The sequence below is a fragment of the Bos grunniens genome, chromosome 22 (assembly GCF_055505025.1).
Source record: "Bos grunniens cultivar Pamir isolate PY7600 chromosome 22, Bosgru_T2T1.0, whole genome shotgun sequence".
NCBI lineage: Eukaryota > Metazoa > Chordata > Mammalia > Artiodactyla > Bovidae > Bos > Bos grunniens.
This window is the reverse complement of record NC_141186.1, coordinates 51,968,216-51,991,693: the sequence shown is the minus strand read 5'-3', so window position 1 is coordinate 51,991,693 and position 23,478 is coordinate 51,968,216. Positions and strand designations below refer to the sequence as shown.

Below are 23,478 nucleotides of genomic sequence, written 5' to 3'. Positions count from 1 at the left end.
CAGAGATGGGAGGAGAGCAGGAGGCTCTGAGTGGCTTGTGGTTGGGGTGGATGGGGCACCCTGACACCTGAGAACCACAGGGCTCGGGTGTGGACAATGATGAGGATCAATATCCAGACCGTGGTGCCCCTGCCTCAAGGCAGCTGGTCAGTGGCCACATCAGTGGCTGGCAGGAGCCCTAGATGATGGTGTGAGGGTGGACAGTAGTTAGGGAAGAGCCTGGAACACAAAGAAGTTGACCTCTGGGGCTTGTGGCTTCACTGAGACGAAAGGAGATGGGGGCAGGAGCTGGGCAGGAGTGGAGGGAGGTCAGAGGGGATGTAGACACTGTGTACTCCTTCCCTCTTGGAGGGCACAGCCCACCTGAGCAAGCCTTACTGTGACACTTCCCATGTGCCCCAGAGAGGCCGAGGTATTAAGAGAGCTGGAGAAACCATTTCTTCACCTTGCACAGGGGCCTCCCTGCCCACTGCCCAGAAAACCAATGAGGCAACAGCAAGGACTGTGGCAAGACCAGCTCACACCCTGGGAAGAGGGCAAGGATGGGGCAGGTCAGAAAGACTCCTGGTTTATCCTTTGTATCAGGTCCAGACTGAGCATGTTCCGTGGGCTGGGAGGAGGCTGACTGGGGACCATGGAGACCCAGAGGGCCAGCCTCTCCCTGGGGTGCTGGTCGCTGTGGCTGCTGCTGCTGGGACTAGTGCTGCCCTCGGCCAGCGCCCAGGCCCTCAGCTACAGGGAGGCCGTGCTTCGTGCTGTGGATCAGCTCAATGAGCGGTCCTCAGAAGCTCATCTCTACCACCTCCTGGAGCTAGACCCGCCTCCCTAGGACGTGAGTTGGGGAGGGGACCGGGGACAAGCCTTTCTCCTGCCTGCTTTGGCCACACTGTCGCCCCTTCACTCTGGCTGTACCTCCTGTCAGGAAGGCACTTTTCCCTCTAGGTGGGTTCCCACCTCTTCCAGGAAACCTTCCCAGACCTGGGTCATCTCCCAGCACCAGGCTTCCTGTCTTAGCATCTCTGCTGTGGGAACAGGCGCCCTGCACACCTGGCTCAGGTTCCCTGGACTTCTGGGAGCTCCAGGGATGGAGGGGGTCACAGGCTCTGTGAGGTGACTTCTCTGCTAGTGTCCCCCCTGAACCTCGGTGTCTCTCTGCCAGGGGGAGCTGTGTCAGCCTGGAGGCTCCAGTGACAATGGCTCTCCTTGCAGGCGGCCCTGACCTCCCTCAGCCCCTCTGAGGGGAGGCGCTGCCATCAGCGCTGCTGTGAGGGCCGCTTCTGCTCTCTGTGTGCCCGTGAGGCCAGGCATGGCCTCTGTCCCCTCCCCTGTGCTCCCAGCACCAAGCCCAGGGCCGGACACACAGTGGGCTGGAGAGGCTGCCGTCTGGGTTGGGGGCAGGGAGACAGATCAGAGAAGGAAACATGAGTGAACCTAGTTTCCCCACTTTGATTGTTGACCATTGGAGGACCGGGGAGCTCGAAAGCCTGTGAACTTCAGGGTGAAGGAGACCGTGTGTCCCAGGTCGAACCTGCAGCCCCCAGAGCAGTGTGACTTCAAGGAAAATGGGGTGAGCCTGGGGACTGAGACTGAGGGCTGGGATCAATGCTTCTCAGTGCGAGCTGGACAGGGAAATCGGGAAGGTTTCCAGCATCTAGAGGGTGAGGTGAGCCTGGGAGATTATGGCCTGGGGGTTCCAGTTTGACCTTGAGGTACCCTTCCAGCTGGTGAAACAGTGTGTGGGGACACTCAGCCTGTACCGGTCTGATGACCCGTTTGGTCTAAACTGTAATGAGGTGAGTGTCCCTTTCTGTGTTGTGCAGATGCTAACAAGGTGGGTTGTGGAACATGCTTAGGACCAATGACCCGCTGCCCCATCCGGGGCAGAGAAAGGCCCTCCTACCCGGGCCCCTCCCTCCCCTGAGCCCCAGGTCTCCAGCCCTGGCTCTGCATCCCTTAGAGCAGTGTTTCTGTAATGCGGTCCCCACCCCGGAACTGACATGAGACAGGTTCTCAGGTCCCACTGAGCTTCTGAATCAGACTCTGGGGTGGCATCTAGCCACTGTATTTTCACAAGGCCTCTAGGGAATTCTGACTGGGCTGAAGTTGAGAGGCATTGACTCAAGTAAGTAATGATCTTTCATCCCCTGCTCTAATCCAGCTTTGCTAGGATGGGCTTGTGGCCCTGCGAAGCCCCATGTTGTCTGTGGACGTCAGTTTCTCCACAAGTCTCTGTATATAGGGATTCAATCATATGCTTCAAAGATAACAGCCCGAGGGTGAACAGGGCCCAACACTCGTGGTGTCCCAGTTAGAGGGCTGTTCAGGTGTGAAGTGAGGGATCTTGTCTTGACCCTTGCCCAGTCCCACAACAAATCTGTTTTGTCATGGTTTACAGCTTCAGAGTGTCAGGAGACTTCATCCCCAGCATCAACGTTTCCCAAGGGAAAGGCCATGGCCAAAGCCATTGCCATTACCACTGCCAAGGCCAGGGCCAGGGCCAAGTCCATGGCCAAAACCCCTGTGATAATCATTGTGAAGGCCAAGGTCAAGTTTAGCGCTGTGGCCAAGACCAATGCCAAGTCCACGTCCATTCCTGTTGACGTCTCTCATTCCAAGGTGTCCTTGAAAATGGTGAAGGATTGGCTGCCATCACACCCATTAAAGAATTTTGGTGAATCCTGAGTCCACAGAAGAGTCCTAATGTTCTGATTTGTTTTGGCTTAGACTGCTGGATGGTGAAAAATAAATTCTTGTGAAAACAACTTCCTCCAGGCTTCAATTTCTACTTTCTCACCTCTTCCCACTTATTGAGACTGAGTCCTTAACTCTCAGAGGGCTACTCTGTGTGTGTGTGCCTCTGTGTGTGTGTGTCTATGTTTCTGTGTGTGTCTGTGTGTTTGTCTATGTGTGTGTGTGTATGTATGTGTGAACACAGAGAAGCGTGAGGCTCCTGTTCCTTCCAGAAGGGCACAAGGCAGGCAGCAGCCCCAGGAGCTCCAGGACAGCGTCCTCACCCTCGGGTCCCTCCCAAGCCCTTCACCCACCCCTGCCCTCCCCCTCCAACACCCAGTAGGATGGAAGGAGACCTGCCGTGGGTGCAGAGCTGGTGGGGCTGCTGCTCCTGCTCATGTGGAGCTGACAGTCCACAAGGGGCCAGGAGAATCACCTTGTTAAACACTCACAGAGATGAAGTTCAGTCTCAGGGATAAGCCTGCAGGTGCAACGCCCAGGACGTACCTCTTGCCCTCGACAATCTGAATTCTGAAATAGCCCATCCCTCATGGCTTTTCTGTGGCATTTAGACTCAATACTGTTTCTTCAGCTGGGTCTCAGATGTCAGGGGTGGGTTTGTGCTTAGCGATCACGTAGTATAAAAATGTGTACCATTAAAAAGAAGTATCCTGCTCATCAGGGTGAAGATTTCTCCACGAGGGCGTGAGAGACAGAGTGACACAGAGATTCCATGTCTATTTGCCTGTGTGTTTCAGACACTGTCCGTGTCCTGCCCACTCCCCATTCTCTAGCTGACCTTTGCTCTGAGGCAGACAGGAAGCACTATGGAGTTTGTATCAGGGAACACCTTCAATTAACAATTGGGGGCTGCTGCTGCTAAGTCACGGCAGTCGTGCCCGACTCGGTGTGACCCCATAGACGGAAGCCCACCAGGCTCCCCTCCCTGGGATTTTCCAGGCAAGAACACTGGAGTGGGTTGCCATTTCCTTCTCCAATGCATGAAAGTGAAAAGTGAGAACTTGGGGTAAAAACATCTCCTCTTCCTCACTCCCTCGGGGGCCCACCTCCAGACGTATCACACCTCTGCCTGAGGTCCCCAGCTGGGTTGAGCTCCTGTCATCCACTTTACTGCCTGTTTATTGACACGTCTTCTTCTCACTCATCCTGCCCTGACTCCTCTGTCTACACTTTTGCTGGCTTTTTCTGGAATTACCTTGCAAACAAACTCCTTCGATTAAAGGCTTGCCTTCAGTCCCCTTCTGGGCCACTGTGAACCAAGACATATTCCCTTGTCTGAGAGGGACATAGGGTAGGATCTCACAGAGCATTTACTTTGTTACCTGTCAGGCTTGTCTCCTCTTGGTGAGCAGGTGTGTTGATTGCAGACAGGTTAGTCGATCCCTGTGCGTCTTCTCTACATCGTCATATGCTGTGGGGGGAAGCCGTACTGAGGGAACTCAGAGCTGTGTTGTGTCTGTGCCCGAGGATCCAGGCTTGGTAGAGCCAAGTGTGAAATGGTCAGTTTTGTTTTGTTTTTTGAGCTGGCTGTTACATTCTTGGTAGCTTGAAATCAGCCATGGAAAAAATGTTTACACCATGGAAACTGGCAGATGGTCCACATTAGGCCCATCACCGCTGGCACATCCCAGCCCCACCGGAGAGAGGGACCACTCATCAGGATGACATGACATCTGTGCAGGTCACTTCTGTTTTCAGTCGTTCCCCATGATTGCCCATCTTGCTCCCATGGCCTCCCACCTGTAGCCTCGGGCCAGTCTCGTCCTTTCATATTCTACATGGGCATTTACCTGACATTCCTTGCTGCGGAGGAGGCTCCCAGCATGTACAGGTAACCACTGATAGCAGAAAGGGGTGGATGCTTACATTGGTTCCATCTGAATCCTAGAGCTGGGAGCTGAAGTGGTCCCTGGCAGGGAGGTCTGCAGGCCTACTTAGCGCCTTCTAAGGGGATTGGCTTCTGAGTGTCTGCTCTTCGATCCCTGGACCTCTTACTCCCTGAGAGAACAAATATCAGGTCCTTCCATTAATGGCTTTGAGCATCAGGCCAGGGCAGTGGCCCCGAGAGGGGGGAGGAGCCTCTCTAGAGGCTGAGAGAGTGTCGGGCTGCCTGGGATGAGGTACTGAAGACAAAATAAGGCAGGTTGGTGCCCTGACAGGCTGGACCATGCGGGCGTGGGTTGTGACAGCACAGTCCCGGGCTGCTCGGTGCCTGGGGGTAGGTACGAAATGTGTGTGTGGGGAGACGACAGTTCAGTTTTGACCCTTTTGGTTGAGGTGGGCCAGAGGGATGCTGGTCTCTGGGTGGGGCGCTGGGCAGTAGGTATTGTTAGTGTCCTGTTCAATCCTGTCAGTGGGCGGCTGCCCTGAGGACCCTCAGCTGTTGGGACTGTGGGAGGTAGATGGTAATGGCTCTCAGGTCCCTTCACAGCTGCCTTCACAGCTTCCCCCTCCCCAGGAGACAGCTGGGATACTCTGTCTCCTCTGCGCTTGGCCTGTGTAAGTGACTGCCTGTGAAGGGACATGAGAGCCCAGCTCCCTCCTCAGTGAGTCCTAAAGCAGGGATGCAATGCCAGTTCCAGGGCTTTTGGGCTGAGGTTTAAGCTCGTCCCAGGGTAGAGCGCCTCCCTGAGGGAGGGTTCGGGTCACCCTGCTGAGTCTGCCATTTCCTAGTGAGGGGGGTCCTTGATTGAATGGTTTACCTGTGGGTCTCATTTTCCTCATCAACTGACCTACACAGAGAGCTGGTGGGTGTTCCCAGAGGTCTGGGGGCACTGTTTGGGACTGGATTCTGGTTCTCCTTGCCCCAGAGTCTCATGGACAGGAAAGATGGCTGGGAGGAGCAAAGGAGGGGGCAATGCAGGATCAGGGCTCCTACTAGAGTTTGTTGGGGTGAAATGTGCACGCGGGTGTCTCAAGGTTCAGATGCGGAGTGGGGACATGCCGGCTGGAGACAAGGGCTGTGCCGTCTTTCCTGAGAAGACCTCAGCCCTAACAGGCTGTGAGGACTAAGCCAGAAAAGCTGGTTGCTCAGGGCATGGAAGACATGCTCCTCACCATGAGAGGTGCCATCAAGGACCACACTGAGGACCCTACACAGAATTAGGGAGGATGGGGGAGGGGACTTCAGTCTGAAGTGTGAGCCAATGCAAAGGCCCAGAGGCAAGATAGCACAGGGAGGGTTTCAGGCTTACCTAATAGCCAGTAACCATGTGTATTGCTAGTAATTTTCTATTGTAATCACCTCGCTTTCCTTCTTTGACTTGGGAAAAGGATACAGCTTGACCAAGAGGCCACTGGGGCAAGACCTGGGCTGTGTAACCAGGTTGCACCAAGGCCCACCTGTCCTTCTCTCTCCAAGGCTGATGTGTAACCAGCACCTTCCATCCAGCTGCCACTTCCGAGGGGCCCCAGCCAACTGCCCAGAGTCCCACAGGTCAACACATGCCAAGAGCTACCCCTGGCCTCCAGTCACATGGCTATCCCAAGGCAAGCCTTATTCGAATGAGCTTCATGGTCCCTGAGCCCCTCTAACACTTGGCTGCTTATGGCTCCCATCTGTGCTCTCTCTACCACCCAGCACCAGCCCTCAAGCCTGGTGTCTCACCCACACGACTGGACATGGAGTCAAATGAGAAGAAACTTTCTCAGGGCTGTGAGAGCCAAGAGGAGGAGATTCTGAGTGTTCTTAGAGATCAGGGATGCCTTTCCAAGGAGGAAGGCCAGGGCAAGCAGAGGGACCAGGGCACAGCTGGGAGATGAGCTGGAGGCTCCGACGGGCCCGAGTGATCGTGGTGGCCTGGGACCCAGTACCTGAGGCCTGTAGGGTGGGGAGTGAGGACAATAAAGAGACCCAAGCATCCAGACCCTAATGTCCCTGGCTCAAGGAGGTGGGTGAAATACCGAAATCAGTGATTTGCAGAAGCCCCCTAGACAATGGTATGGAGGGTGGACAGTGGTCAGGGGAGAGCCAGGAACATACTCTCTAGAAACTGAGTAAAGAAAAGCTTTAACCTTCCTGAAGGCTGCGGGACCCAAGATAAATGAGGTGCTGAATCTCCTTGGACATCAGTGAAGGCTTCCTAAGGAAGAAGGTCAGGGCAAGCAGAGGGGTCAGGGGAGGAGATGGGAGACGAGCATGTGGCTCTGAGGTGCCTGAGTGTTTGGGATGGACAGGGGAGCCTGACACCCGAGGCCTGCAGGCAGTGGGAGAGGACAACACCGAGCATCAAGCTGCAAACCTTGTTGCCCTTGACTCAAGGCAGCAGGTGAAACGGTCAAATCAGTGGTTTGCAGGATCCCTAGACAATGGTGTGGAGGGCGGACAGTGGTCAGGGAGAGCTAGGAACATACTCTCTAGAAACTGCGTAAAGAGAAGGCATTAACCTAACCTAGTTATTTGGTGAGGACTGTCCATCCTGTGGTTGCCTTTACTGTGAGAGAGAACAAAGAACTGTGGTCGTGATACAGATGACACTTCCTCATACTTAGCTGGGGAGGTGCCAGGGTAACAGCCCAGGCATCTGGCCATAGGAAATATATGACTGAGAAAGTAATCAGAAGAGTCCAGAAGAGGGGACAGATGGAGCCGAGCTCCTGACTGGCTGAGAACTGAGCCCATAGGACAGGATGGTGTGGCCTTGATGCCTGCCTCGGTACTGGCTTGGTGGGGGGGGCGGCGGGGAGTTAGGCTCTAGACATGATGATACTGTCAATCATTCATGAAAGTTGCTGAGTGCCTACTGGCCAAGAGCCTTGAGCAGGAGATTTATTGTTGAATATACTCCTTTAAGGGCTTCCCATGTGAAGCTAGTGGTAAAGAACTCACCTGCCGGTTTAGGAGATGTAAGACGTATGGGTTTGATCCCTGGATGGGGAAGATCCCCTGGAGAAGGGCATGGCCACACACTCCAGTATTCTTGCCTGGAGAATCCCATGGACAGAGGAGCCTGGTGGACTCCAATCCATGGGGTCACAAAGAGTTGGACACGCTGAAGTGACTTAGCACGCACGCATGCAAAGTCCTTCAAACTGTTGTCAGGTGTGCAGGTGTAAGACAGATTTCTGACTCCCTCCCTCTCCTAAGGACTCAACCATTTTGAGCAAACCTGCTGGTGACACTCCCCAGGGTGTCCAGAAGAGACCAAGAAGTTGTCAGGGAGATGGAGAAACCATTTCTTCACCTTGCACAGGGGCCTCTCTTCAAACTGCCCCAAAACCCATGAAGCAACAGCAGGGGCTGAGGCAAGTCCACCTCAGGCCCTGGGAGGAGGGCAGGGATGGGGCTAGTCAGGAAGACTCCTGGTTGAGCCTTTGCATCAGGGCCCAGGCTGAGCATAAAAGGAGGGTCCTTCACCTGGGAGGAGGCAGAATGGGGACCATGCAGACCCAGAGGGCCAGCCTCTCACTGGGGCGGTGGTCACTGTGGCTACTGCTGCTGGGACTAGTGGTGCCCTCGGCCAGCGCCCAAGCCCTCAGCTACAGGGAGGCCGTGCTTCGTGCTGTGGATCAGCTCAATGAGCTGTCCTCAGAAGCTAATCTCTACCGCCTCCTGGAGCTAGACCCACCTCCCAAGGATGTGAGTTGGGGAGGGGACTGTCTAGGTGAGGGGCAGGGAGACAGATCAGAGAAGGAAAAATGAGCCTGAACCCAGTTTCCCCCGCACTTCAATCCGTCACCAGAATGAAGATCTGGGCACTCGAAAGCCTGTGAGCTTCACGGTGAAGGAGACTGTGTGCCCCAGGACGATTCAGCAGCCCGCGGAGCAGTGTGACTTCAAGGAGAAAGGGGTGAGGCTGGGCGCTTGGGGTCAATGTTTCCCAGGGAGCTGAACAGGGAGCTTCTGGGAAGGTTTCCTGTCTCTGGGGTGAGGCTGGGAGGTTATGGCCAAGGGGATTCCAGTTTGACCTTGAGCCTCTCCTTCCAGCGGGTGAAACAGTGTGTGGGGACAGTCACCCTGGACCCATCCAATGACCAGTTTGACCTAAACTGTAATGAGGTGAGTGGTCCCTTCTGGACTGGGGGGGTTCTAGGGAAGATAGTGTGTGGAACATCCTCTGTACCAATGACCCGCTGTCCCATCCAGGGCAGACAGAGGCCCTCCTACCCTGGCCCCTCCTTCCCTAAGCCCCAGGTCTCCAGCCCTGGGGCTGCCTCCCTTCGAGCAGTGGTTCTCTACTGGGGTTCCCATCTGGGAACTGACATGAGATGGATTCTCAGGACCCACTCAGACTTCCTGAATCTGACACTGGAGTGGGGCCCAGCCATTTGGATTTTCACAAGCCCTCCAGGGAATTGTGACTGAGCTCAGCTTATGACACACTGACTGCAGTCATGGGTTTTCAGCCTCTGCTCTCATCCAGCTTTGCTGGAATGTGCTTGTGACCCTGGGAAGCCCCATGCCATCTGTGGGCCTCAGTTTCCTCTCTGTCTGTGGTATGGAGATTCAACCACATGCTCCAAGGGTCACAGCCAGAGCGTGACCTGGGGTTGCAAGGCTCCTTGGGCAGCCCAGGAAGGTAGAGGTGTGGTGTGTGTGTGTGTGTGGGGGGGGGGTGTCAAGTGTTAATCATGAGTCAGTCCCAAAAGAAGCTTGTGGCTTCCTTTTTCATAGCTCCAGAGTGTCATCCTACCCTGGAAATGGCCATGGTGGCCTTGGCGCAGAGGTTGATGGAGAAGAGCTGTCAGATCCTGAGCCTGGGGAAGAGTCTTAAGTGTCTGATTTGTTCAGATTCGGGCTTCTGGACAGTGAAAATAAATTCTTGTGAAAACAGGTTCCTCCAGGCTTTAATTTCACTTTTGTCTCCCCTTCTCCCACTCATCAGGACCATATCCCTAACTCTGGGAGGTCCCCCACATATGGTGTGCATCTATGTGTATGTGTCCATGTGTGTGTGTGAGATCACTCCTGTGAACACAGAGAAGCCTGAGGCTCCTGTTCCTTCCAGGAGGGCATGGGGCAGGCAGCAGCCCCAGGAGCTCAGGAACTGCCTCCCCACCCTCGGGTCCCTCCCGAGCCCTTCACCCACCCCTGCCCTCCTCCTCCAACACCCAGTAGGATGTAAGGAGACCTGCCGTGGGTGCAGAGCTGGTGGGGCTGCTGTTCCTGCTCACGTGGAGCTGACAGTCCACGAGGGGCCAGGCTGCTCACCTTGTTAAACACTCACAGAGACGAAGTTCAGTCTCAGGGATAAGCCTGCAGGTGCAACGCCCAGGACGTACCTCTTGCCCTCGACAATCTGAATTCTGAAATAGCCCATCCCTCATGGCTTTTCTGTGGCATTTAGACTCAATACTGTTTCTTCAGCTGGGTCTCAGATGTCAGGGGTGGGTTTGTGTTTAGTGATCACGTAGTATAAAAATGTGTACCACTAAAAAGAAGTATCCTGCTCATCGGGGTGAAGATTTCTCCACGAGGGCGTGAGAGACAGAGTGACACAGAGATTCAATGTCTATTTGCCTGTGTGTTTCAGACACTGTCCGTGTCCTGCCCACTCCCCATTCTCTAGCTGACCTGTGCTCTGAGGCAGACAGGAAGCACTATGGAGTTTGTATCAGGGAACACCTTCAATTAACAATTGGGGGCTGCTGCTGCTAAGTCACGGCAGTCGTGCCCGACTCGGTGTGACCCCATAGACGGAAGCCCACCAGGCTCCCCTCCCTGGGATTTTTCCAGGCAAGAACACTGGAGTGGGTTGCCATTTCCTTCTCCAATGCATGAAAGTGAAAAGTGAGAACTTGGGGTAAAAACATCTCCTCTTCCTCACTCCCTCGGGGGCCCACCTCCAGACGTATCACACCTCTGCCTGAGGTCCCCAGCTGGGTTGAGCTCCTGTCATCCACTTTACTGCCTGTTTATTGACACGTCTTCTTCTCACTCATCCTGCCCTGACTCCTCTGTCTACACTTTTGCTGGCTTTTTCTGGAATTACCTTGCAAACAAACTCCTTCGATTAAAGGCTTGCCTTCAGTCCCCTTCTGGGCCACTGTGAACCAAGACATATTCCCTTGTCTGAGAGGGACATAGGGTAGGATCTCACAGAGCATTTACTTTGTTACCTGTCAGGCTTGTCTCCTCTTGGTGAGCAGGTGTGTTGATTGCAGACAGGTTAGTCGATCCCTGTGCGTCTTCTCTACATCGTCATATGCTGTGGGGGGAAGCCGTACTGAGGGAACTCAGAGCTGTGTTGTGTCTGTGCCCGAGGATCCAGGCTTGGTAGAGCCAAGTGTGAAATGGTCAGTTTTGTTTTGTTTTTTGAGCTGGCTGTTACATTCTTGGTAGCTTGAAATCAGCCATGGAAAAAATGTTTACACCATGGAAACTGGCAGATGGTCCACATTAGGCCCATCACCGCTGGCACATCCCAGCCCCACCGGAGAGAGGGACCACTCATCAGGATGACATGACATCTGTGCAGGTCACTTCTGTTTTCAGTCGTTCCCCATGATTGCCCATCTTGCTCCCATGGCCTCCCACCTGTAGCCTCGGGCCAGTCTCGTCCTTTCATATTCTACATGGGCATTTACCTGACGTTCCTTGCTGCGGAGGAGGCTCCCAGCATGTACAGGTAACCACTGATAGCAGAAAGGGGTGGATGCTTACATTGGTTCCATCTGAATCCTAGAGCTGGGAGCTGAAGTGGCCCCTGGCAGGGAGGTCTGCAGGCCTACTTAGGCCTTCTAAGGGGATTGGCTTCTGAGTGTCTGCTCTTCGATCCCTGGACCTCTTACTCCCTGAGAGAACAAATATCAGGTCCTTCCATTAATGGCTTTGAGCATCAGGCCAGGGCACTGGCCCCGAGAGGGGGGAGGAGCCTCTCTAGAGGCTGAGAGAGTGTCGGGCTGCCTGGGATGAGGTACTGAAGACAAAATAAGGCAGGTTGGTGCCCTGACAGGCTGGACCATGCGGGCGTGGGTTGTGACAGCACAGTCCCGGGCTGCTCGGTGCCTGGGGGTAGGTACGAAATGTGTGTGTGGGGAGACGACAGTTCAGTTTTGACCCTTTTGGTTGAGGTGGGCCAGAGGGATGCTGGTCTCTGGGTGGGGCGCTGGGCAGTAGGTATTGTTAGTGTCCTGTTCAATCCTGTCAGTGGGCGGCTGCCCTGAGGACCCTCAGCTGTTGGGACTGTGGGAGGTAGATGGTAATGGCTCTCAGGTCCCTTCACAGCTGCCTTCACAGCTTCCCCCTCCCCAGGAGATCCTGGGATACTCTGTCTCCTCTGCGCTTGGCCTGTGTAAGTGACTGCCTGTGAAGGGACATGAGAGCCCAGCTCCCTCCTCAGTGAGTCCTAAAGCAGGGATGCAATGCCAGTTCCAGGGCTTTTGGGCTGAGGTTTAAGCTCGTCCCAGGGTAGAGCGCCTCCCTGAGGGAGGGTTCGGGTCACCCTGCTGAGTCTGCCATTTCCTAGTGAGGGGGGTCCTTGATTGAATGGTTTACCTGTGGGTCTCATTTTCCTCATCAACTGACCTACACAGAGAGCTGGTGGGTGTTCCCAGAGGTCTGGGGGCACTGTTTGGGACTGGATTCTGGTTCTCCTTGCCCCAGAGTCTCATGGACAGGAAAGATGGCTGGGAGGAGCAAAGGAGGGGGCAATGCAGGATCAGGGCTCCTACTAGAGTTTGTTGGGGTGAAACGTGCACGCCTGTCTCAAGGTTCAGATGCGGAGTGGGGACATGCCGGCTGGAGACAAGGGCTGTGCTGTCTTTCCTGAGTAGACCTCAGCCCTAACAGGCTGTGAGGACTAAGCCAGAAAAGCTGGTTGCTCAGGGCATGGAAGACATGCTCCTCACCATGAGAGGTGCCATCAAGGACCACACTGAGGACCCTACACAGAATTAGGGAGGATGGGGGAGGGGACTTCAGTCTGAAGTGTGAGCCAATGCAAAGGCCCAGAGGCAAGATAGCACAGGGAGGGTTTCAGGCTTACCTAATAGCCAGTAACCATGTGTATTGCTAGTAATTTTCTATTGTAATCACCTCGCTTTCCTTCTTTGACTTGGGAAAAGGATACAGCTTGACCAAGAGGCCACTGGGGCAAGACCTGGGCTGTGTAACCAGGTTGCACCAAGGCCCACCTGTCCTTCTCTCTCCAAGGCTGATGTGTAACCAGCACCTTCCATCCAGCTGCCACTTCCGAGGGGCCCCAGCCAACTGCCCAGAGTCCCACAGGTCAACACATGCCAAGAGCTACCCCTGGCCTCCAGTCACATGGCTATCCCAAGGCAAGCCTTATTCGAATGAGCTTCATGGTCCCTGAGCCCCTCTAACACTTGGCTGCTTATGGCTCCCATCTGTGCTCTCTCTACCACCCAGCACCAGCCCTCAAGCCTGGTGTCTCACCCACACGACTGGACATGGAGTCAAATGAGAAGAAACTTTCTCAGGGCTGTGAGAGCCAAGAGGAGGAGATTCTGAGTGTTCTTAGAGATCAGGGATGCCTTTCCAAGGAGGAAGGCCAGGGCAAGCAGAGGGACCAGAGGCACAGTTGGGAGATGAGCTGGAGGCTCCGACGGGCCCGAGTGATCGGGGTGGCCTGGGACCCAATACCTGAGGCCTGTAGGGTGGGGAGTGAGGACAGTAAAGAGACCCAAGCATCCAGACCCTAATGCCCCTGGCTCAAGGAGGTGGGTGAAATACCCAAATCAGTGATTTGCAGAAGCCCCCTAGACAATGGTATGGAGGGTGGACAGTGGTCAGGGGAGAGCCAGGAACATACTCTCTAGAAACTGCGTAAAGAAAAGCTTTAACCTTCCTGAAGGCTGCGGGACCCAAGATAAATGAGGTGCTGAATCTCCTTGGACATCAGTGAAGGCTTCCTAAGGAAGAAGGTCAGGGCAAGCAGAGGGGTCAGGGGAGGAGATGGGAGACGAGCATGTGGCTCTGAGGTGCCTGAGTGTTTGGGATGGACAGGGGAGCCTGACACCCGAGGCCTGCAGGCAGTGGGAGAGGACAACACCGAGCATCAAGCTGCAAACCTTGTTGCCCTTGACTCAAGGCAGCAGGTGAAACGGTCAAATCAGTGGTTTGCAGGATCCCTAGACAATGGTGTGGAGGGCGGACAGTGGTCAGGGAGAGCTAGGAACATACTCTCTAGAAACTGCGTAAAGAGAAGGCATTAACCTAACCTAGTTATTTGGTGAGGACTGTCCATCCTGTGGTTGCCTTCACTGTGAGAGAGAACAAAGAACTGTGGTCGTGATACAGATGACACTTCCTCATACTTAGCTGGGGAGGTGCCAGGGTAACAGCCCAGGCATCTGGCCATAGGAAATATATGACTGAGAAAGTAATCAGAAGAGTCCAGAAGAGGGGACAGATGGAGCCGAGCTCCTGACTGGCTGAGAACTGAGCCCATAGGACAGGATGGTGTGGCCTTGATGCCTGCCTCGGTACTGGCTTGGTGAGGGGGCGGCGGGGAGTTAGGCTCTAGACATGATGATACTGTCAATCATTCATGAAAGTTGCTGAGTGCCTACTGGCCAAGAGCCTTGAGCAGGAGATTTATTGTTGAATATACTCCTTTAAGGGCTTCCCATGTGAAGCTAGTGGTAAAGAACTCACCTGCCGGTTTAGGAGATGTAAGACGTATGGGTTTGATCCCTGGATGGGGAAGATCCCCTGGAGAAGGGCATGGCCACACACTCCAGTATTCTTGCCTGGAGAATCCCATGGACAGAGGAGCCTGGTGGACTCCAATCCATGGGGTCACAAAGAGTTGGACACGCTGAAGTGACTTAGCACGCACGCATGCAAAGTCCTTCAAACTGTTGTCAGGTGTGCAGGCGTAAGACAGATTTCTGACTCCCTACCTCTCCTAAGGACTCAACCATTTTGAGCAAACCTGCTGGTGACACTCCCCAGGGTGTCCAGAAGAGACCAAGAAGTTGTCAGGGAGATGGAGAAACCATTTCTTCACCTTGCACAGGGGCCTCTCTTCAAACTGCCCCAAAACCCATGAAGCAACAGCAGGGGCTGAGGCAAGTCCACCTCAGGCCCTGGGAGGAGGGCAGGGATGGGGCTAGTCAGGAAGACTCCTGGTTGAGCCTTTGCATCAGGGCCCAGGCTGAGCATAAAAGGAGGGTCCTTCACCTGGGAGGAGGCAGAATGGGGACCATGCAGACCCAGAGGGCCAGCCTCTCACTGGGGCGGTGGTCACTGTGGCTACTGCTGCTGGGACTAGTGGTGCCCTCGGCCAGCGCCCAAGCCCTCAGCTACAGGGAGGCCGTGCTTCGTGCTGTGGATCAGCTCAATGAGCTGTCCTCAGAAGCTAATCTCTACCGCCTCCTGGAGCTAGACCCACCTCCCAAGGATGTGAGTTGGGGAGGGGACTGTCTAGGTGAGGGGCAGGGAGACAGATCAGAGAAGGAAAAATGAGCCTGAACCCAGTTTCCCCCGCACTTTAATCCGTCACCAGAATGAAGATCTGGGCACTCGAAAGCCTGTGAGCTTCACGGTGAAGGAGACTGTGTGCCCCAGGACGATTCAGCAGCCCGCGGAGCAGTGTGACTTCAAGGAGAAAGGGGTGAGGCTGGGCGCTTGGGGTCAATGTTTCCCAGGGAGCTGAACAGGGAGCTTCTGGGAAGGTTTCCTGTCTCTGGGGTGAGGCTGGGAGGTTATGGCCAAGGGGATTCCAGTTTGACCTTGAGCCTCTCCTTCCAGCGGGTGAAACAGTGTGTGGGGACAGTCACCCTGGACCCATCCAATGACCAGTTTGACCTAAACTGTAATGAGGTGAGTGGTCCCTTCTGGACTGGGGGGGTTCTAGGGAAGATAGTGTGTGGAACATCCTCTGTACCAATGACCCGCTGTCCCATCCAGGGCAGACAGAGGCCCTCCTACCCTGGCCCCTCCTTCCCTAAGCCCCAGGTCTCCAGCCCTGGGGCTGCCTCCCTTCGAGCAGTGGTTCTCTACTGGGGTTCCCATCTGGGAACTGACATGAGATGGATTCTCAGGACCCACTCAGACTTCCTGAATCTGACACTGGAGTGGGGCCCAGCCATTTGGATTTTCACAAGCCCTCCAGGGAATTGTGACTGAGCTCAGCTTATGACACACTGACTGCAGTCATGGGTTTTCAGCCTCTGCTCTCATCCAGCTTTGCTGGAATGTGCTTGTGACCCTGGGAAGCCCCATGCCATCTGTGGGCCTCAGTTTCCTCTCTGTCTGTGGTATGGAGATTCAACCACATGCTCCAAGGGTCACAGCCAGAGCGTGACCTGGGGTTGCAAGGCTCCTTGGGCAGCCCAGGAAGGTAGAGGTGTGGTGTGTGTGTGTGTGTGGGGGGGGGGGTGTCAAGTGTTAATCATGAGTCAGTCCCAAAAGAAGCTTGTGGCTTCCTTTTTCATAGCTCCAGAGTGTCATCCTACGCTGGAAATGGCCATGGTGGCCTTGGCGCAGAGGTTGATGGAGAAGAGCTGTCAGATCCTGAGCCTGGGGAAGAGTCTTAAGTGTCTGATTTGTTCAGATTCGGGCTTCTGGACAGTGAAAATAAATTCTTGTGAAAACAGGTTCCTCCAGGCTTTAATTTCACTTTTGTCTCCCCTTCTCCCACTCATCAGGACCATATCCCTAACTCTGGGAGGTCCCCCACATATGGTGTGCATCTATGTGTATGTGTCCATGTGTGTGTGTGAGATCACTCCTGTGAACACAGAGAAGCCTGAGGCTCCTGTTCCTTCCAGGAGGGCATGGGGCAGGCAGCAGCCCCAGGAGCTCAGGAACTGCCTCCCCACCCTCGGGTCCCTCCCGAGCCCTTCACCCACCCCTGCCCTCCTCCTCCAACACCCAGTAGGATGTAAGGAGACCTGCCATGGGTGCAGAGCTGGTGGGGCTGCTGTTCCTGCTCACGTGGAGCTGACAGTCCACGAGGGGCCAGGCTGCTCACCTTGTTAAACACTCACAGAGACGAAGTTCAGTCTCAGGGATAAGCCTGCAGGTGCAACGCCCAGGACGTACCTCTTGCCCTCGACAATCTGAATTCTGAAATAGCCCATCCCTCATGGCTTTTCTGTGGCATTTAGACTCAATACTGTTTCTTCAGCTGGGTCTCAGATGTCAGGGGTGGGTTTGTGTTTAGTGATCACGTAGTATAAAAATGTGTACCACTAAAAAGAAGTATCCTGCTCATCGGGGTGAAGATTTCTCCACGAGGGCGTGAGAGACAGAGTGACACAGAGATTCAATGTCTATTTGCCTGTGTGTTTCAGACACTGTCCGTGTCCTGCCCACTCCCCATTCTCTAGCTGACCTTTGCTCTGAGGCAGACAGGAAGCACTATGGAGTTTGTATCAGGGAACACCTTCAATTAACAATTGGGGGCTGCTGCTGCTAAGTCACGGCAGTCGTGCCCGACTCGGTGTGACCCCATAGACGGAAGCCCACCAGGCTCCCCTCCCTGGGATTTTTCCAGGCAAGAACACTGGAGTGGGTTGCCATTTCCTTCTCCAATGCATGAAAGTGAAAAGTGAGAACTTGGGGTAAAAACATCTCCTCTTCCTCACTCCCTCGGGGGCCCACCTCCAGACGTATCACACCTCTGCCTGAGGTCCCCAGCTGGGTTGAGCTCCTGTCATCCACTTTACTGCCTGTTTATTGACACGTCTTCTTCTCACTCATCCTGCCCTGACTCCTCTGTCTACACTTTTGCTGGCTTTTTCTGGAATTACCTTGCAAACAAACTCCTTCGATTAAAGGCTTGCCTTCAGTCCCCTTCTGGGCCACTGTGAACCAAGACATATTCCCTTGTCTGAGAGGGACATAGGGTAGGATCTCACAGAGCATTTACTTTGTTACCTGTCAGGCTTGTCTCCTCTTGGTGAGCAGGTGTGTTGATTGCAGACAGGTTAGTCGATCCCTGTGCGTCTTCTCTACATCATCATATGCTGTGGGGGGAAGCCGTACTGAGGGAACTCAGAGCTGTGTTGTGTCTGTGCCCGAGGATCCAGGCTTGGTAGAGCCAAGTGTGAAATGGTCAGTTTTGTTTTGTTTTTTGAGCTGGCTGTTACATTCTTGGTAGCTTGAAATCAGCCATGGAAAAAATGTTTACACCATGGAAACTGGCAGATGGTCCACATTAGGCCCATCACCGCTGGCACATCCCAGCCCCACCGGAGAGAGGGACCACTCATCAGGATGACATGACATCTGTGCAGGTCACTTCTGTTTTCAGTCGTTCCCCATGATTGCCCATCTTGCTCCCATGGCCTCCCACCTGTAGCCTCGGGCCAGTCTCGTCCTTTCATATTCTACATGGGCATTTACCTGACGTTCCTTGCTGCGGAGGAGGCTCCCAGCATGTACAGGTAACCACTGATAGCAGAAAGGGGTGGATGCTTACATTGGTTCCATCTGAATCCTAGAGCTGGGAGCTGAAGTGGCCCCTGGCAGGGAGGTCTGCAGGCCTACTTAGGCCTTCTAAGGGGATTGGCTTCTGAGTGTCTGCTCTTCGATCCCTGGACCTCTTACTCCCTGAGAGAACAAATATCAGGTCCTTCCATTAATGGCTTTGAGCATCAGGCCAGGGCACTGGCCCCGAGAGGGGGGAGGAGCCTCTCTAGAGGCTGAGAGAGTGTCGGGCTGCCTGGGATGAGGTACTGAAGACAAAATAAGGCAGGTTGGTGCCCTGACAGGCTGGACCATGCGGGCGTGGGTTGTGACAGCACAGTCCCGGGCTGCTCGGTGCCTGGGGGTAGGTACGAAATGTGTGTGGGGGGAGACGACAGTTCAGTTTTGACCCTTTTGGTTGAGGTGGGCCAGAGGGATGCTGGTCTCTGGGTGGGGCGCTGGGCAGTAGGTATTGTTAGTGTCCTGTTCAATCCTGTCAGTGGGCGGCTGCCCTGAGGACCCTCAGCTGTTGGGACTGTGGGAGGTAGATGGTAATGGCTCTCAGGTCCCTTCACAGCTGCCTTCACAGCTTCCCCCTCCCCAGGAGATCCTGGGATACTCTGTCTCCTCTGCGCTTGGCCTGTGTAAGTGACTGCCTGTGAAGGGACATGAGAGCCCAGCTCCCTCCTCAGTGAGTCCTAAAGCAGGGATGCAATGCCAGTTCCAGGGCTTTTGGGCTGAGGTTTAAGCTCGTCCCAGGGTAGAGCGCCTCCCTGAGGGAGGGTTCGGGTCACCCTGCTGAGTCTGCCATTTCCTAGTGAGGGGGGTCCTTGATTGAATGGTTTACCTGTGGGTCTCATTTTCCTCATCAACTGACCTACACAGAGAGCTGGTGGGTGTTCCCAGAGGTCTGGGGGCACTGTTTGGGACTGGATTCTGGTTCTCCTTGCCCCAGAGTCTCATGGACAGGAAAGATGGCTGGGAGGAGCAAAGGAGGGGGCAATGCAGGATCAGGGCTCCTACTAGAGTTTGTTGGGGTGAAACGTGCACGCCTGTCTCAAGGTTCAGATGCGGAGTGGGGACATGCCGGCTGGAGACAAGGGCTGTGCTGTCTTTCCTGAGTAGACCTCAGCCCTAACAGGCTGTGAGGACTAAGCCAGAAAAGCTGGTTGCTCAGGGCATGGAAGACATGCTCCTCACCATGAGAGGTGCCATCAAGGACCACACTGAGGACCCTACACAGAATTAGGGAGGATGGGGGAGGGGACTTCAGTCTGAAGTGTGAGCCAATGCAAAGGCCCAGAGGCAAGATAGCACAGGGAGGGTTTCAGGCTTACCTAATAGCCAGTAACCATGTGTATTGCTAGTAATTTTCTATTGTAATCACCTCGCTTTCCTTCTTTGACTTGGGAAAAGGATACAGCTTGACCAAGAGGCCACTGGGGCAAGACCTGGGCTGTGTAACCAGGTTGCACCAAGGCCCACCTGTCCTTCTCTCTCCAAGGCTGATGTGTAACCAGCACCTTCCATCCAGCTGCCACTTCCGAGGGGCCCCAGCCAACTGCCCAGAGTCCCACAGGTCAACACATGCCAAGAGCTACCCCTGGCCTCCAGTCACATGGCTATCCCAAGGCAAGCCTTATTCGAATGAGCTTCATGGTCCCTGAGCCCCTCTAACACTTGGCTGCTTATGGCTCCCATCTGTGCTCTCTCTACCACCCAGCACCAGCCCTCAAGCCTGGTGTCTCACCCACACGACTGGACATGGAGTCAAATGAGAAGAAACTTTCTCAGGGCTGTGAGAGCCAAGAGGAGGAGATTCTGAGTGTTCTTAGAGATCAGGGATGCCTTTCCAAGGAGGAAGGCCAGGGCAAGCAGAGGGACCAGAGGCACAGTTGGGAGATGAGCTGGAGGCTCCGACGGGCCCGAGTGATCGGGGTGGCCTGGGACCCAATACCTGAGGCCTGTAGGGTGGGGAGTGAGGACAGTAAAGAGACCCAAGCATCCAGACCCTAATGCCCCTGGCTCAAGGAGGTGGGTGAAATACCCAAATCAGTGATTTGCAGAAGCCCCCTAGACAATGGTATGGAGGGTGGACAGTGGTCAGGGGAGAGCCAGGAACATACTCTCTAGAAACTGCGTAAAGAAAAGCTTTAACCTTCCTGAAGGCTGCGGGACCCAAGATAAATGAGATGCTGAATCTCCTTGGACATCAGTGAAGGCTTCCTAAGGAAGAAGGTCAGGGCAAGCAGAGGGGTCAGGGGAGGAGATGGGAGACGAGCATGTGGCTCTGAGGTGCCTGAGTGTTTGGGATGGACAGGGGAGCCTGACACCCGAGGCCTGCAGGCAGTGGGAGAGGACAACACCGAGCATCAAGCTGCAAACCTTGTTGCCCTTGACTCAAGGCAGCAGGTGAAACGGTCAAATCAGTGGTTTGCAGGATCCCTAGACAATGGTGTGGAGGGCGGACAGTGGTCAGGGAGAGCTAGGAACATACTCTCTAGAAACTGCGTAAAGAGAAGGCATTAACCTAACCTAGTTATTTGGTGAGGACTGTCCATCCTGTGGTTGCCTTCACTGTGAGAGAGAACAAAGAACTGTGGTCGTGATACAGATGACACTTCCTCATACTTAGCTGGGGAGGTGCCAGGGTAACAGCCCAGGCATCTGGCCATAGGAAATATATGACTGAGAAAGTAATCAGAAGAGTCCAGAAGAGGGGACAGATGGAGCCGAGCTCCTGACTGGCTGAGAACTGAGCCCATAGGACAGGATGGTGTGGCCTTGATGCCTGCCTCGGTACTGGCTTGGTGAGGGGGCGGCGGGGAGTTAGGCTCTAGACATGATGATACTGTCAATCATTCATGAAAGTTGCTGAGTGCCTACTGGCCAAGAGCCTTGAGCAGGAGATTTATTGTTGAATATACTCCTTTAAGGGCTTCCCATGTGAAGCTAGTGGTAAAGAACTCACCTGCCGGTTTAGGAGATGTAAGACGTATGGGTTTGATCCCTGGATGGGGAAGATCCCCTGGAGAAGGGCATGGCCACACACTCCAGTATTCTTGCCTGGAGAATCCCATGGACAGAGGAGCCTGGTGGACTCCAATCCATGGGGTCACAAAGAGTTGGACACGCTGAAGTGACTTAGCACGCACGCATGCAAAGTCCTTCAAACTGTTGTCAGGTGTGCAGGCGTAAGACAGATTTCTGACTCCCTACCTCTCCTAAGGACTCAACCATTTTGAGCAAACCTGCTGGTGACACTCCCCAGGGTGTCCAGAAGAGACCAAGAAGTTGTCAGGGAGATGGAGAAACCATTTCTTCACCTTGCACAGGGGCCTCTCTTCAAACTGCCCCAAAACCCATGAAGCAACAGCAGGGGCTGAGGCAAGTCCACCTCAGGCCCTGGGAGGAGGGCAGGGATGGGGCTAGTCAGGAAGACTCCTGGTTGAGCCTTTGCATCAGGGCCCAGGCTGAGCATAAAAGGAGGGTCCTTCACCTGGGAGGAGGCAGAATGGGGACCATGCAGACCCAGAGGGCCAGCCTCTCACTGGGGCGGTGGTCACTGTGGCTACTGCTGCTGGGACTAGTGGTGCCCTCGGCCAGCGCCCAAGCCCTCAGCTACAGGGAGGCCGTGCTTCGTGCTGTGGATCAGCTCAATGAGCTGTCCTCAGAAGCTAATCTCTACCGCCTCCTGGAGCTAGACCCACCTCCCAAGGATGTGAGTTGGGGAGGGGACTGTCTAGGTGAGGGGCAGGGAGACAGATCAGAGAAGGAAAAATGAGCCTGAACCCAGTTTCCCCCGCACTTTAATCCGTCACCAGAATGAAGATCTGGGCACTCGAAAGCCTGTGAGCTTCACGGTGAAGGAGACTGTGTGCCCCAGGACGATTCAGCAGCCCGCGGAGCAGTGTGACTTCAAGGAGAAAGGGGTGAGGCTGGGCGCTTGGGGTCAATGTTTCCCAGGGAGCTGAACAGGGAGCTTCTGGGAAGGTTTCCTGTCTCTGGGGTGAGGCTGGGAGGTTATGGCCAAGGGGATTCCAGTTTGACCTTGAGCCTCTCCTTCCAGCGGGTGAAACAGTGTGTGGGGACAGTCACCCTGGACCCATCCAATGACCAGTTTGACCTAAACTGTAATGAGGTGAGTGGTCCCTTCTGGACTGGGGGGGTTCTAGGGAAGATAGTGTGTGGAACATCCTCTGTACCAATGACCCGCTGTCCCATCCAGGGCAGACAGAGGCCCTCCTACCCTGGCCCCTCCTTCCCTAAGCCCCAGGTCTCCAGCCCTGGGGCTGCCTCCCTTCGAGCAGTGGTTCTCTACTGGGGTTCCCATCTGGGAACTGACATGAGATGGATTCTCAGGACCCACTCAGACTTCCTGAATCTGACACTGGAGTGGGGCCCAGCCATTTGGATTTTCACAAGCCCTCCAGGGAATTGTGACTGAGCTCAGCTTATGACACACTGACTGCAGTCATGGGTTTTCAGCCTCTGCTCTCATCCAGCTTTGCTGGAATGTGCTTGTGACCCTGGGAAGCCCCATGCCATCTGTGGGCCTCAGTTTCCTCTCTGTCTGTGGTATGGAGATTCAACCACATGCTCCAAGGGTCACAGCCAGAGCGTGACCTGGGGTTGCAAGGCTCCTTGGGCAGCCCAGGAAGGTAGAGGTGTGGTGTGTGTGTGTGTGGGGGGGGGGGGTGTCAAGTGTTAATCATGAGTCAGTCCCAAAAGAAGCTTGTGGCTTCCTTTTTCATAGCTCCAGAGTGTCATCCTACGCTGGAAATGGCCATGGTGGCCTTGGCGCAGAGGTTGATGGAGAAGAGCTGTCAGATCCTGAGCCTGGGGAAGAGTCTTAAGTGTCTGATTTGTTCAGATTCGGGCTTCTGGACAGTGAAAATAAATTCTTGTGAAAACAGGTTCCTCCAGGCTTTAATTTCACTTTTGTCTCCCCTTCTCCCACTCATCAGGACCATATCCCTAACTCTGGGAGGTCCCCCACATATGGTGTGCATCTATGTGTATGTGTCCATGTGTGTGTGTGAGATCACTCCTGTGAACACAGAGAAGCCTGAGGCCCCTGTTCCTTCCAGGAGGGCACGGGGCAGGCAGCAGCCCCAGGAGCTCAGGAACTGCCTCCCCACCCTCGGGTCCCTCCCGAGCCCTTCACCCACCCCTGCCCTCCTCCTCCAACACCCAGTAGGACGTAAGGAGACCTGCCGTGGGTGCAGAGCTGGTGGGGCTGCTGTTCCTGCTCACGTGGAGCTGACAGTCCACGAGGGGCCAGGCTGCTCACCTTGTTAAACACTCACAGAGACAAAGTTCAGTCTCAGGGATGAGCCTGCAGGTGCAACGCCCAGGACGTACCTCTTGCCCTCGACAATCTGAATTCTGAAATAGCCCATCCC

The 23,478-nt window shown here is 54.7% G+C and overlaps 3 protein-coding genes and 1 pseudogene across 3 annotated transcripts; all 4 read left to right on the top strand.

Moving 5' to 3' along the window:
• The first annotated feature begins 629 nt into the window (after window positions 1-629).
• Window positions 630-2,745, top strand: LOC147348564 (cathelicidin-4-like; annotated as a pseudogene).
• Window positions 2,746-7,325: 4,580 nt separating this feature from the next.
• LOC147348563 (cathelicidin-4) lies at window positions 7,326-9,527 on the top strand. Its single transcript, XM_086368193.1, has 5 exons — window positions 7,326-7,406; window positions 7,838-8,329; window positions 8,433-8,540; window positions 8,678-8,749; window positions 9,365-9,527. Exons 1-5 carry the CDS (start codon window positions 7,395-7,397, stop codon window positions 9,419-9,421), a joined length of 741 nt encoding a protein of 246 aa, XP_086224319.1. The 5' UTR covers window positions 7,326-7,394; the 3' UTR covers window positions 9,422-9,527.
• Window positions 9,528-14,058: 4,531 nt separating this feature from the next.
• On the top strand, window positions 14,059-16,256 carry LOC147348562 (cathelicidin-4-like). Its single transcript, XM_086368192.1, has 5 exons — window positions 14,059-14,139; window positions 14,570-15,061; window positions 15,165-15,272; window positions 15,410-15,481; window positions 16,098-16,256. The coding sequence occupies exons 1-5, from the start codon at window positions 14,128-14,130 to the stop codon at window positions 16,152-16,154; spliced, it is 741 nt and encodes a 246-aa protein (XP_086224318.1). The 5' UTR covers window positions 14,059-14,127; the 3' UTR covers window positions 16,155-16,256.
• A 4,535-nt stretch (window positions 16,257-20,791) lies between these two features.
• LOC147348561 (cathelicidin-4-like) lies at window positions 20,792-22,988 on the top strand. The gene is made up of 5 exons (XM_086368191.1): window positions 20,792-20,872; window positions 21,303-21,794; window positions 21,898-22,005; window positions 22,143-22,214; window positions 22,830-22,988. The coding sequence occupies exons 1-5, from the start codon at window positions 20,861-20,863 to the stop codon at window positions 22,884-22,886; spliced, it is 741 nt and encodes a 246-aa protein (XP_086224317.1). The 5' UTR covers window positions 20,792-20,860; the 3' UTR covers window positions 22,887-22,988.
• Window positions 22,989-23,478: the final 490 nt, after the last annotated feature.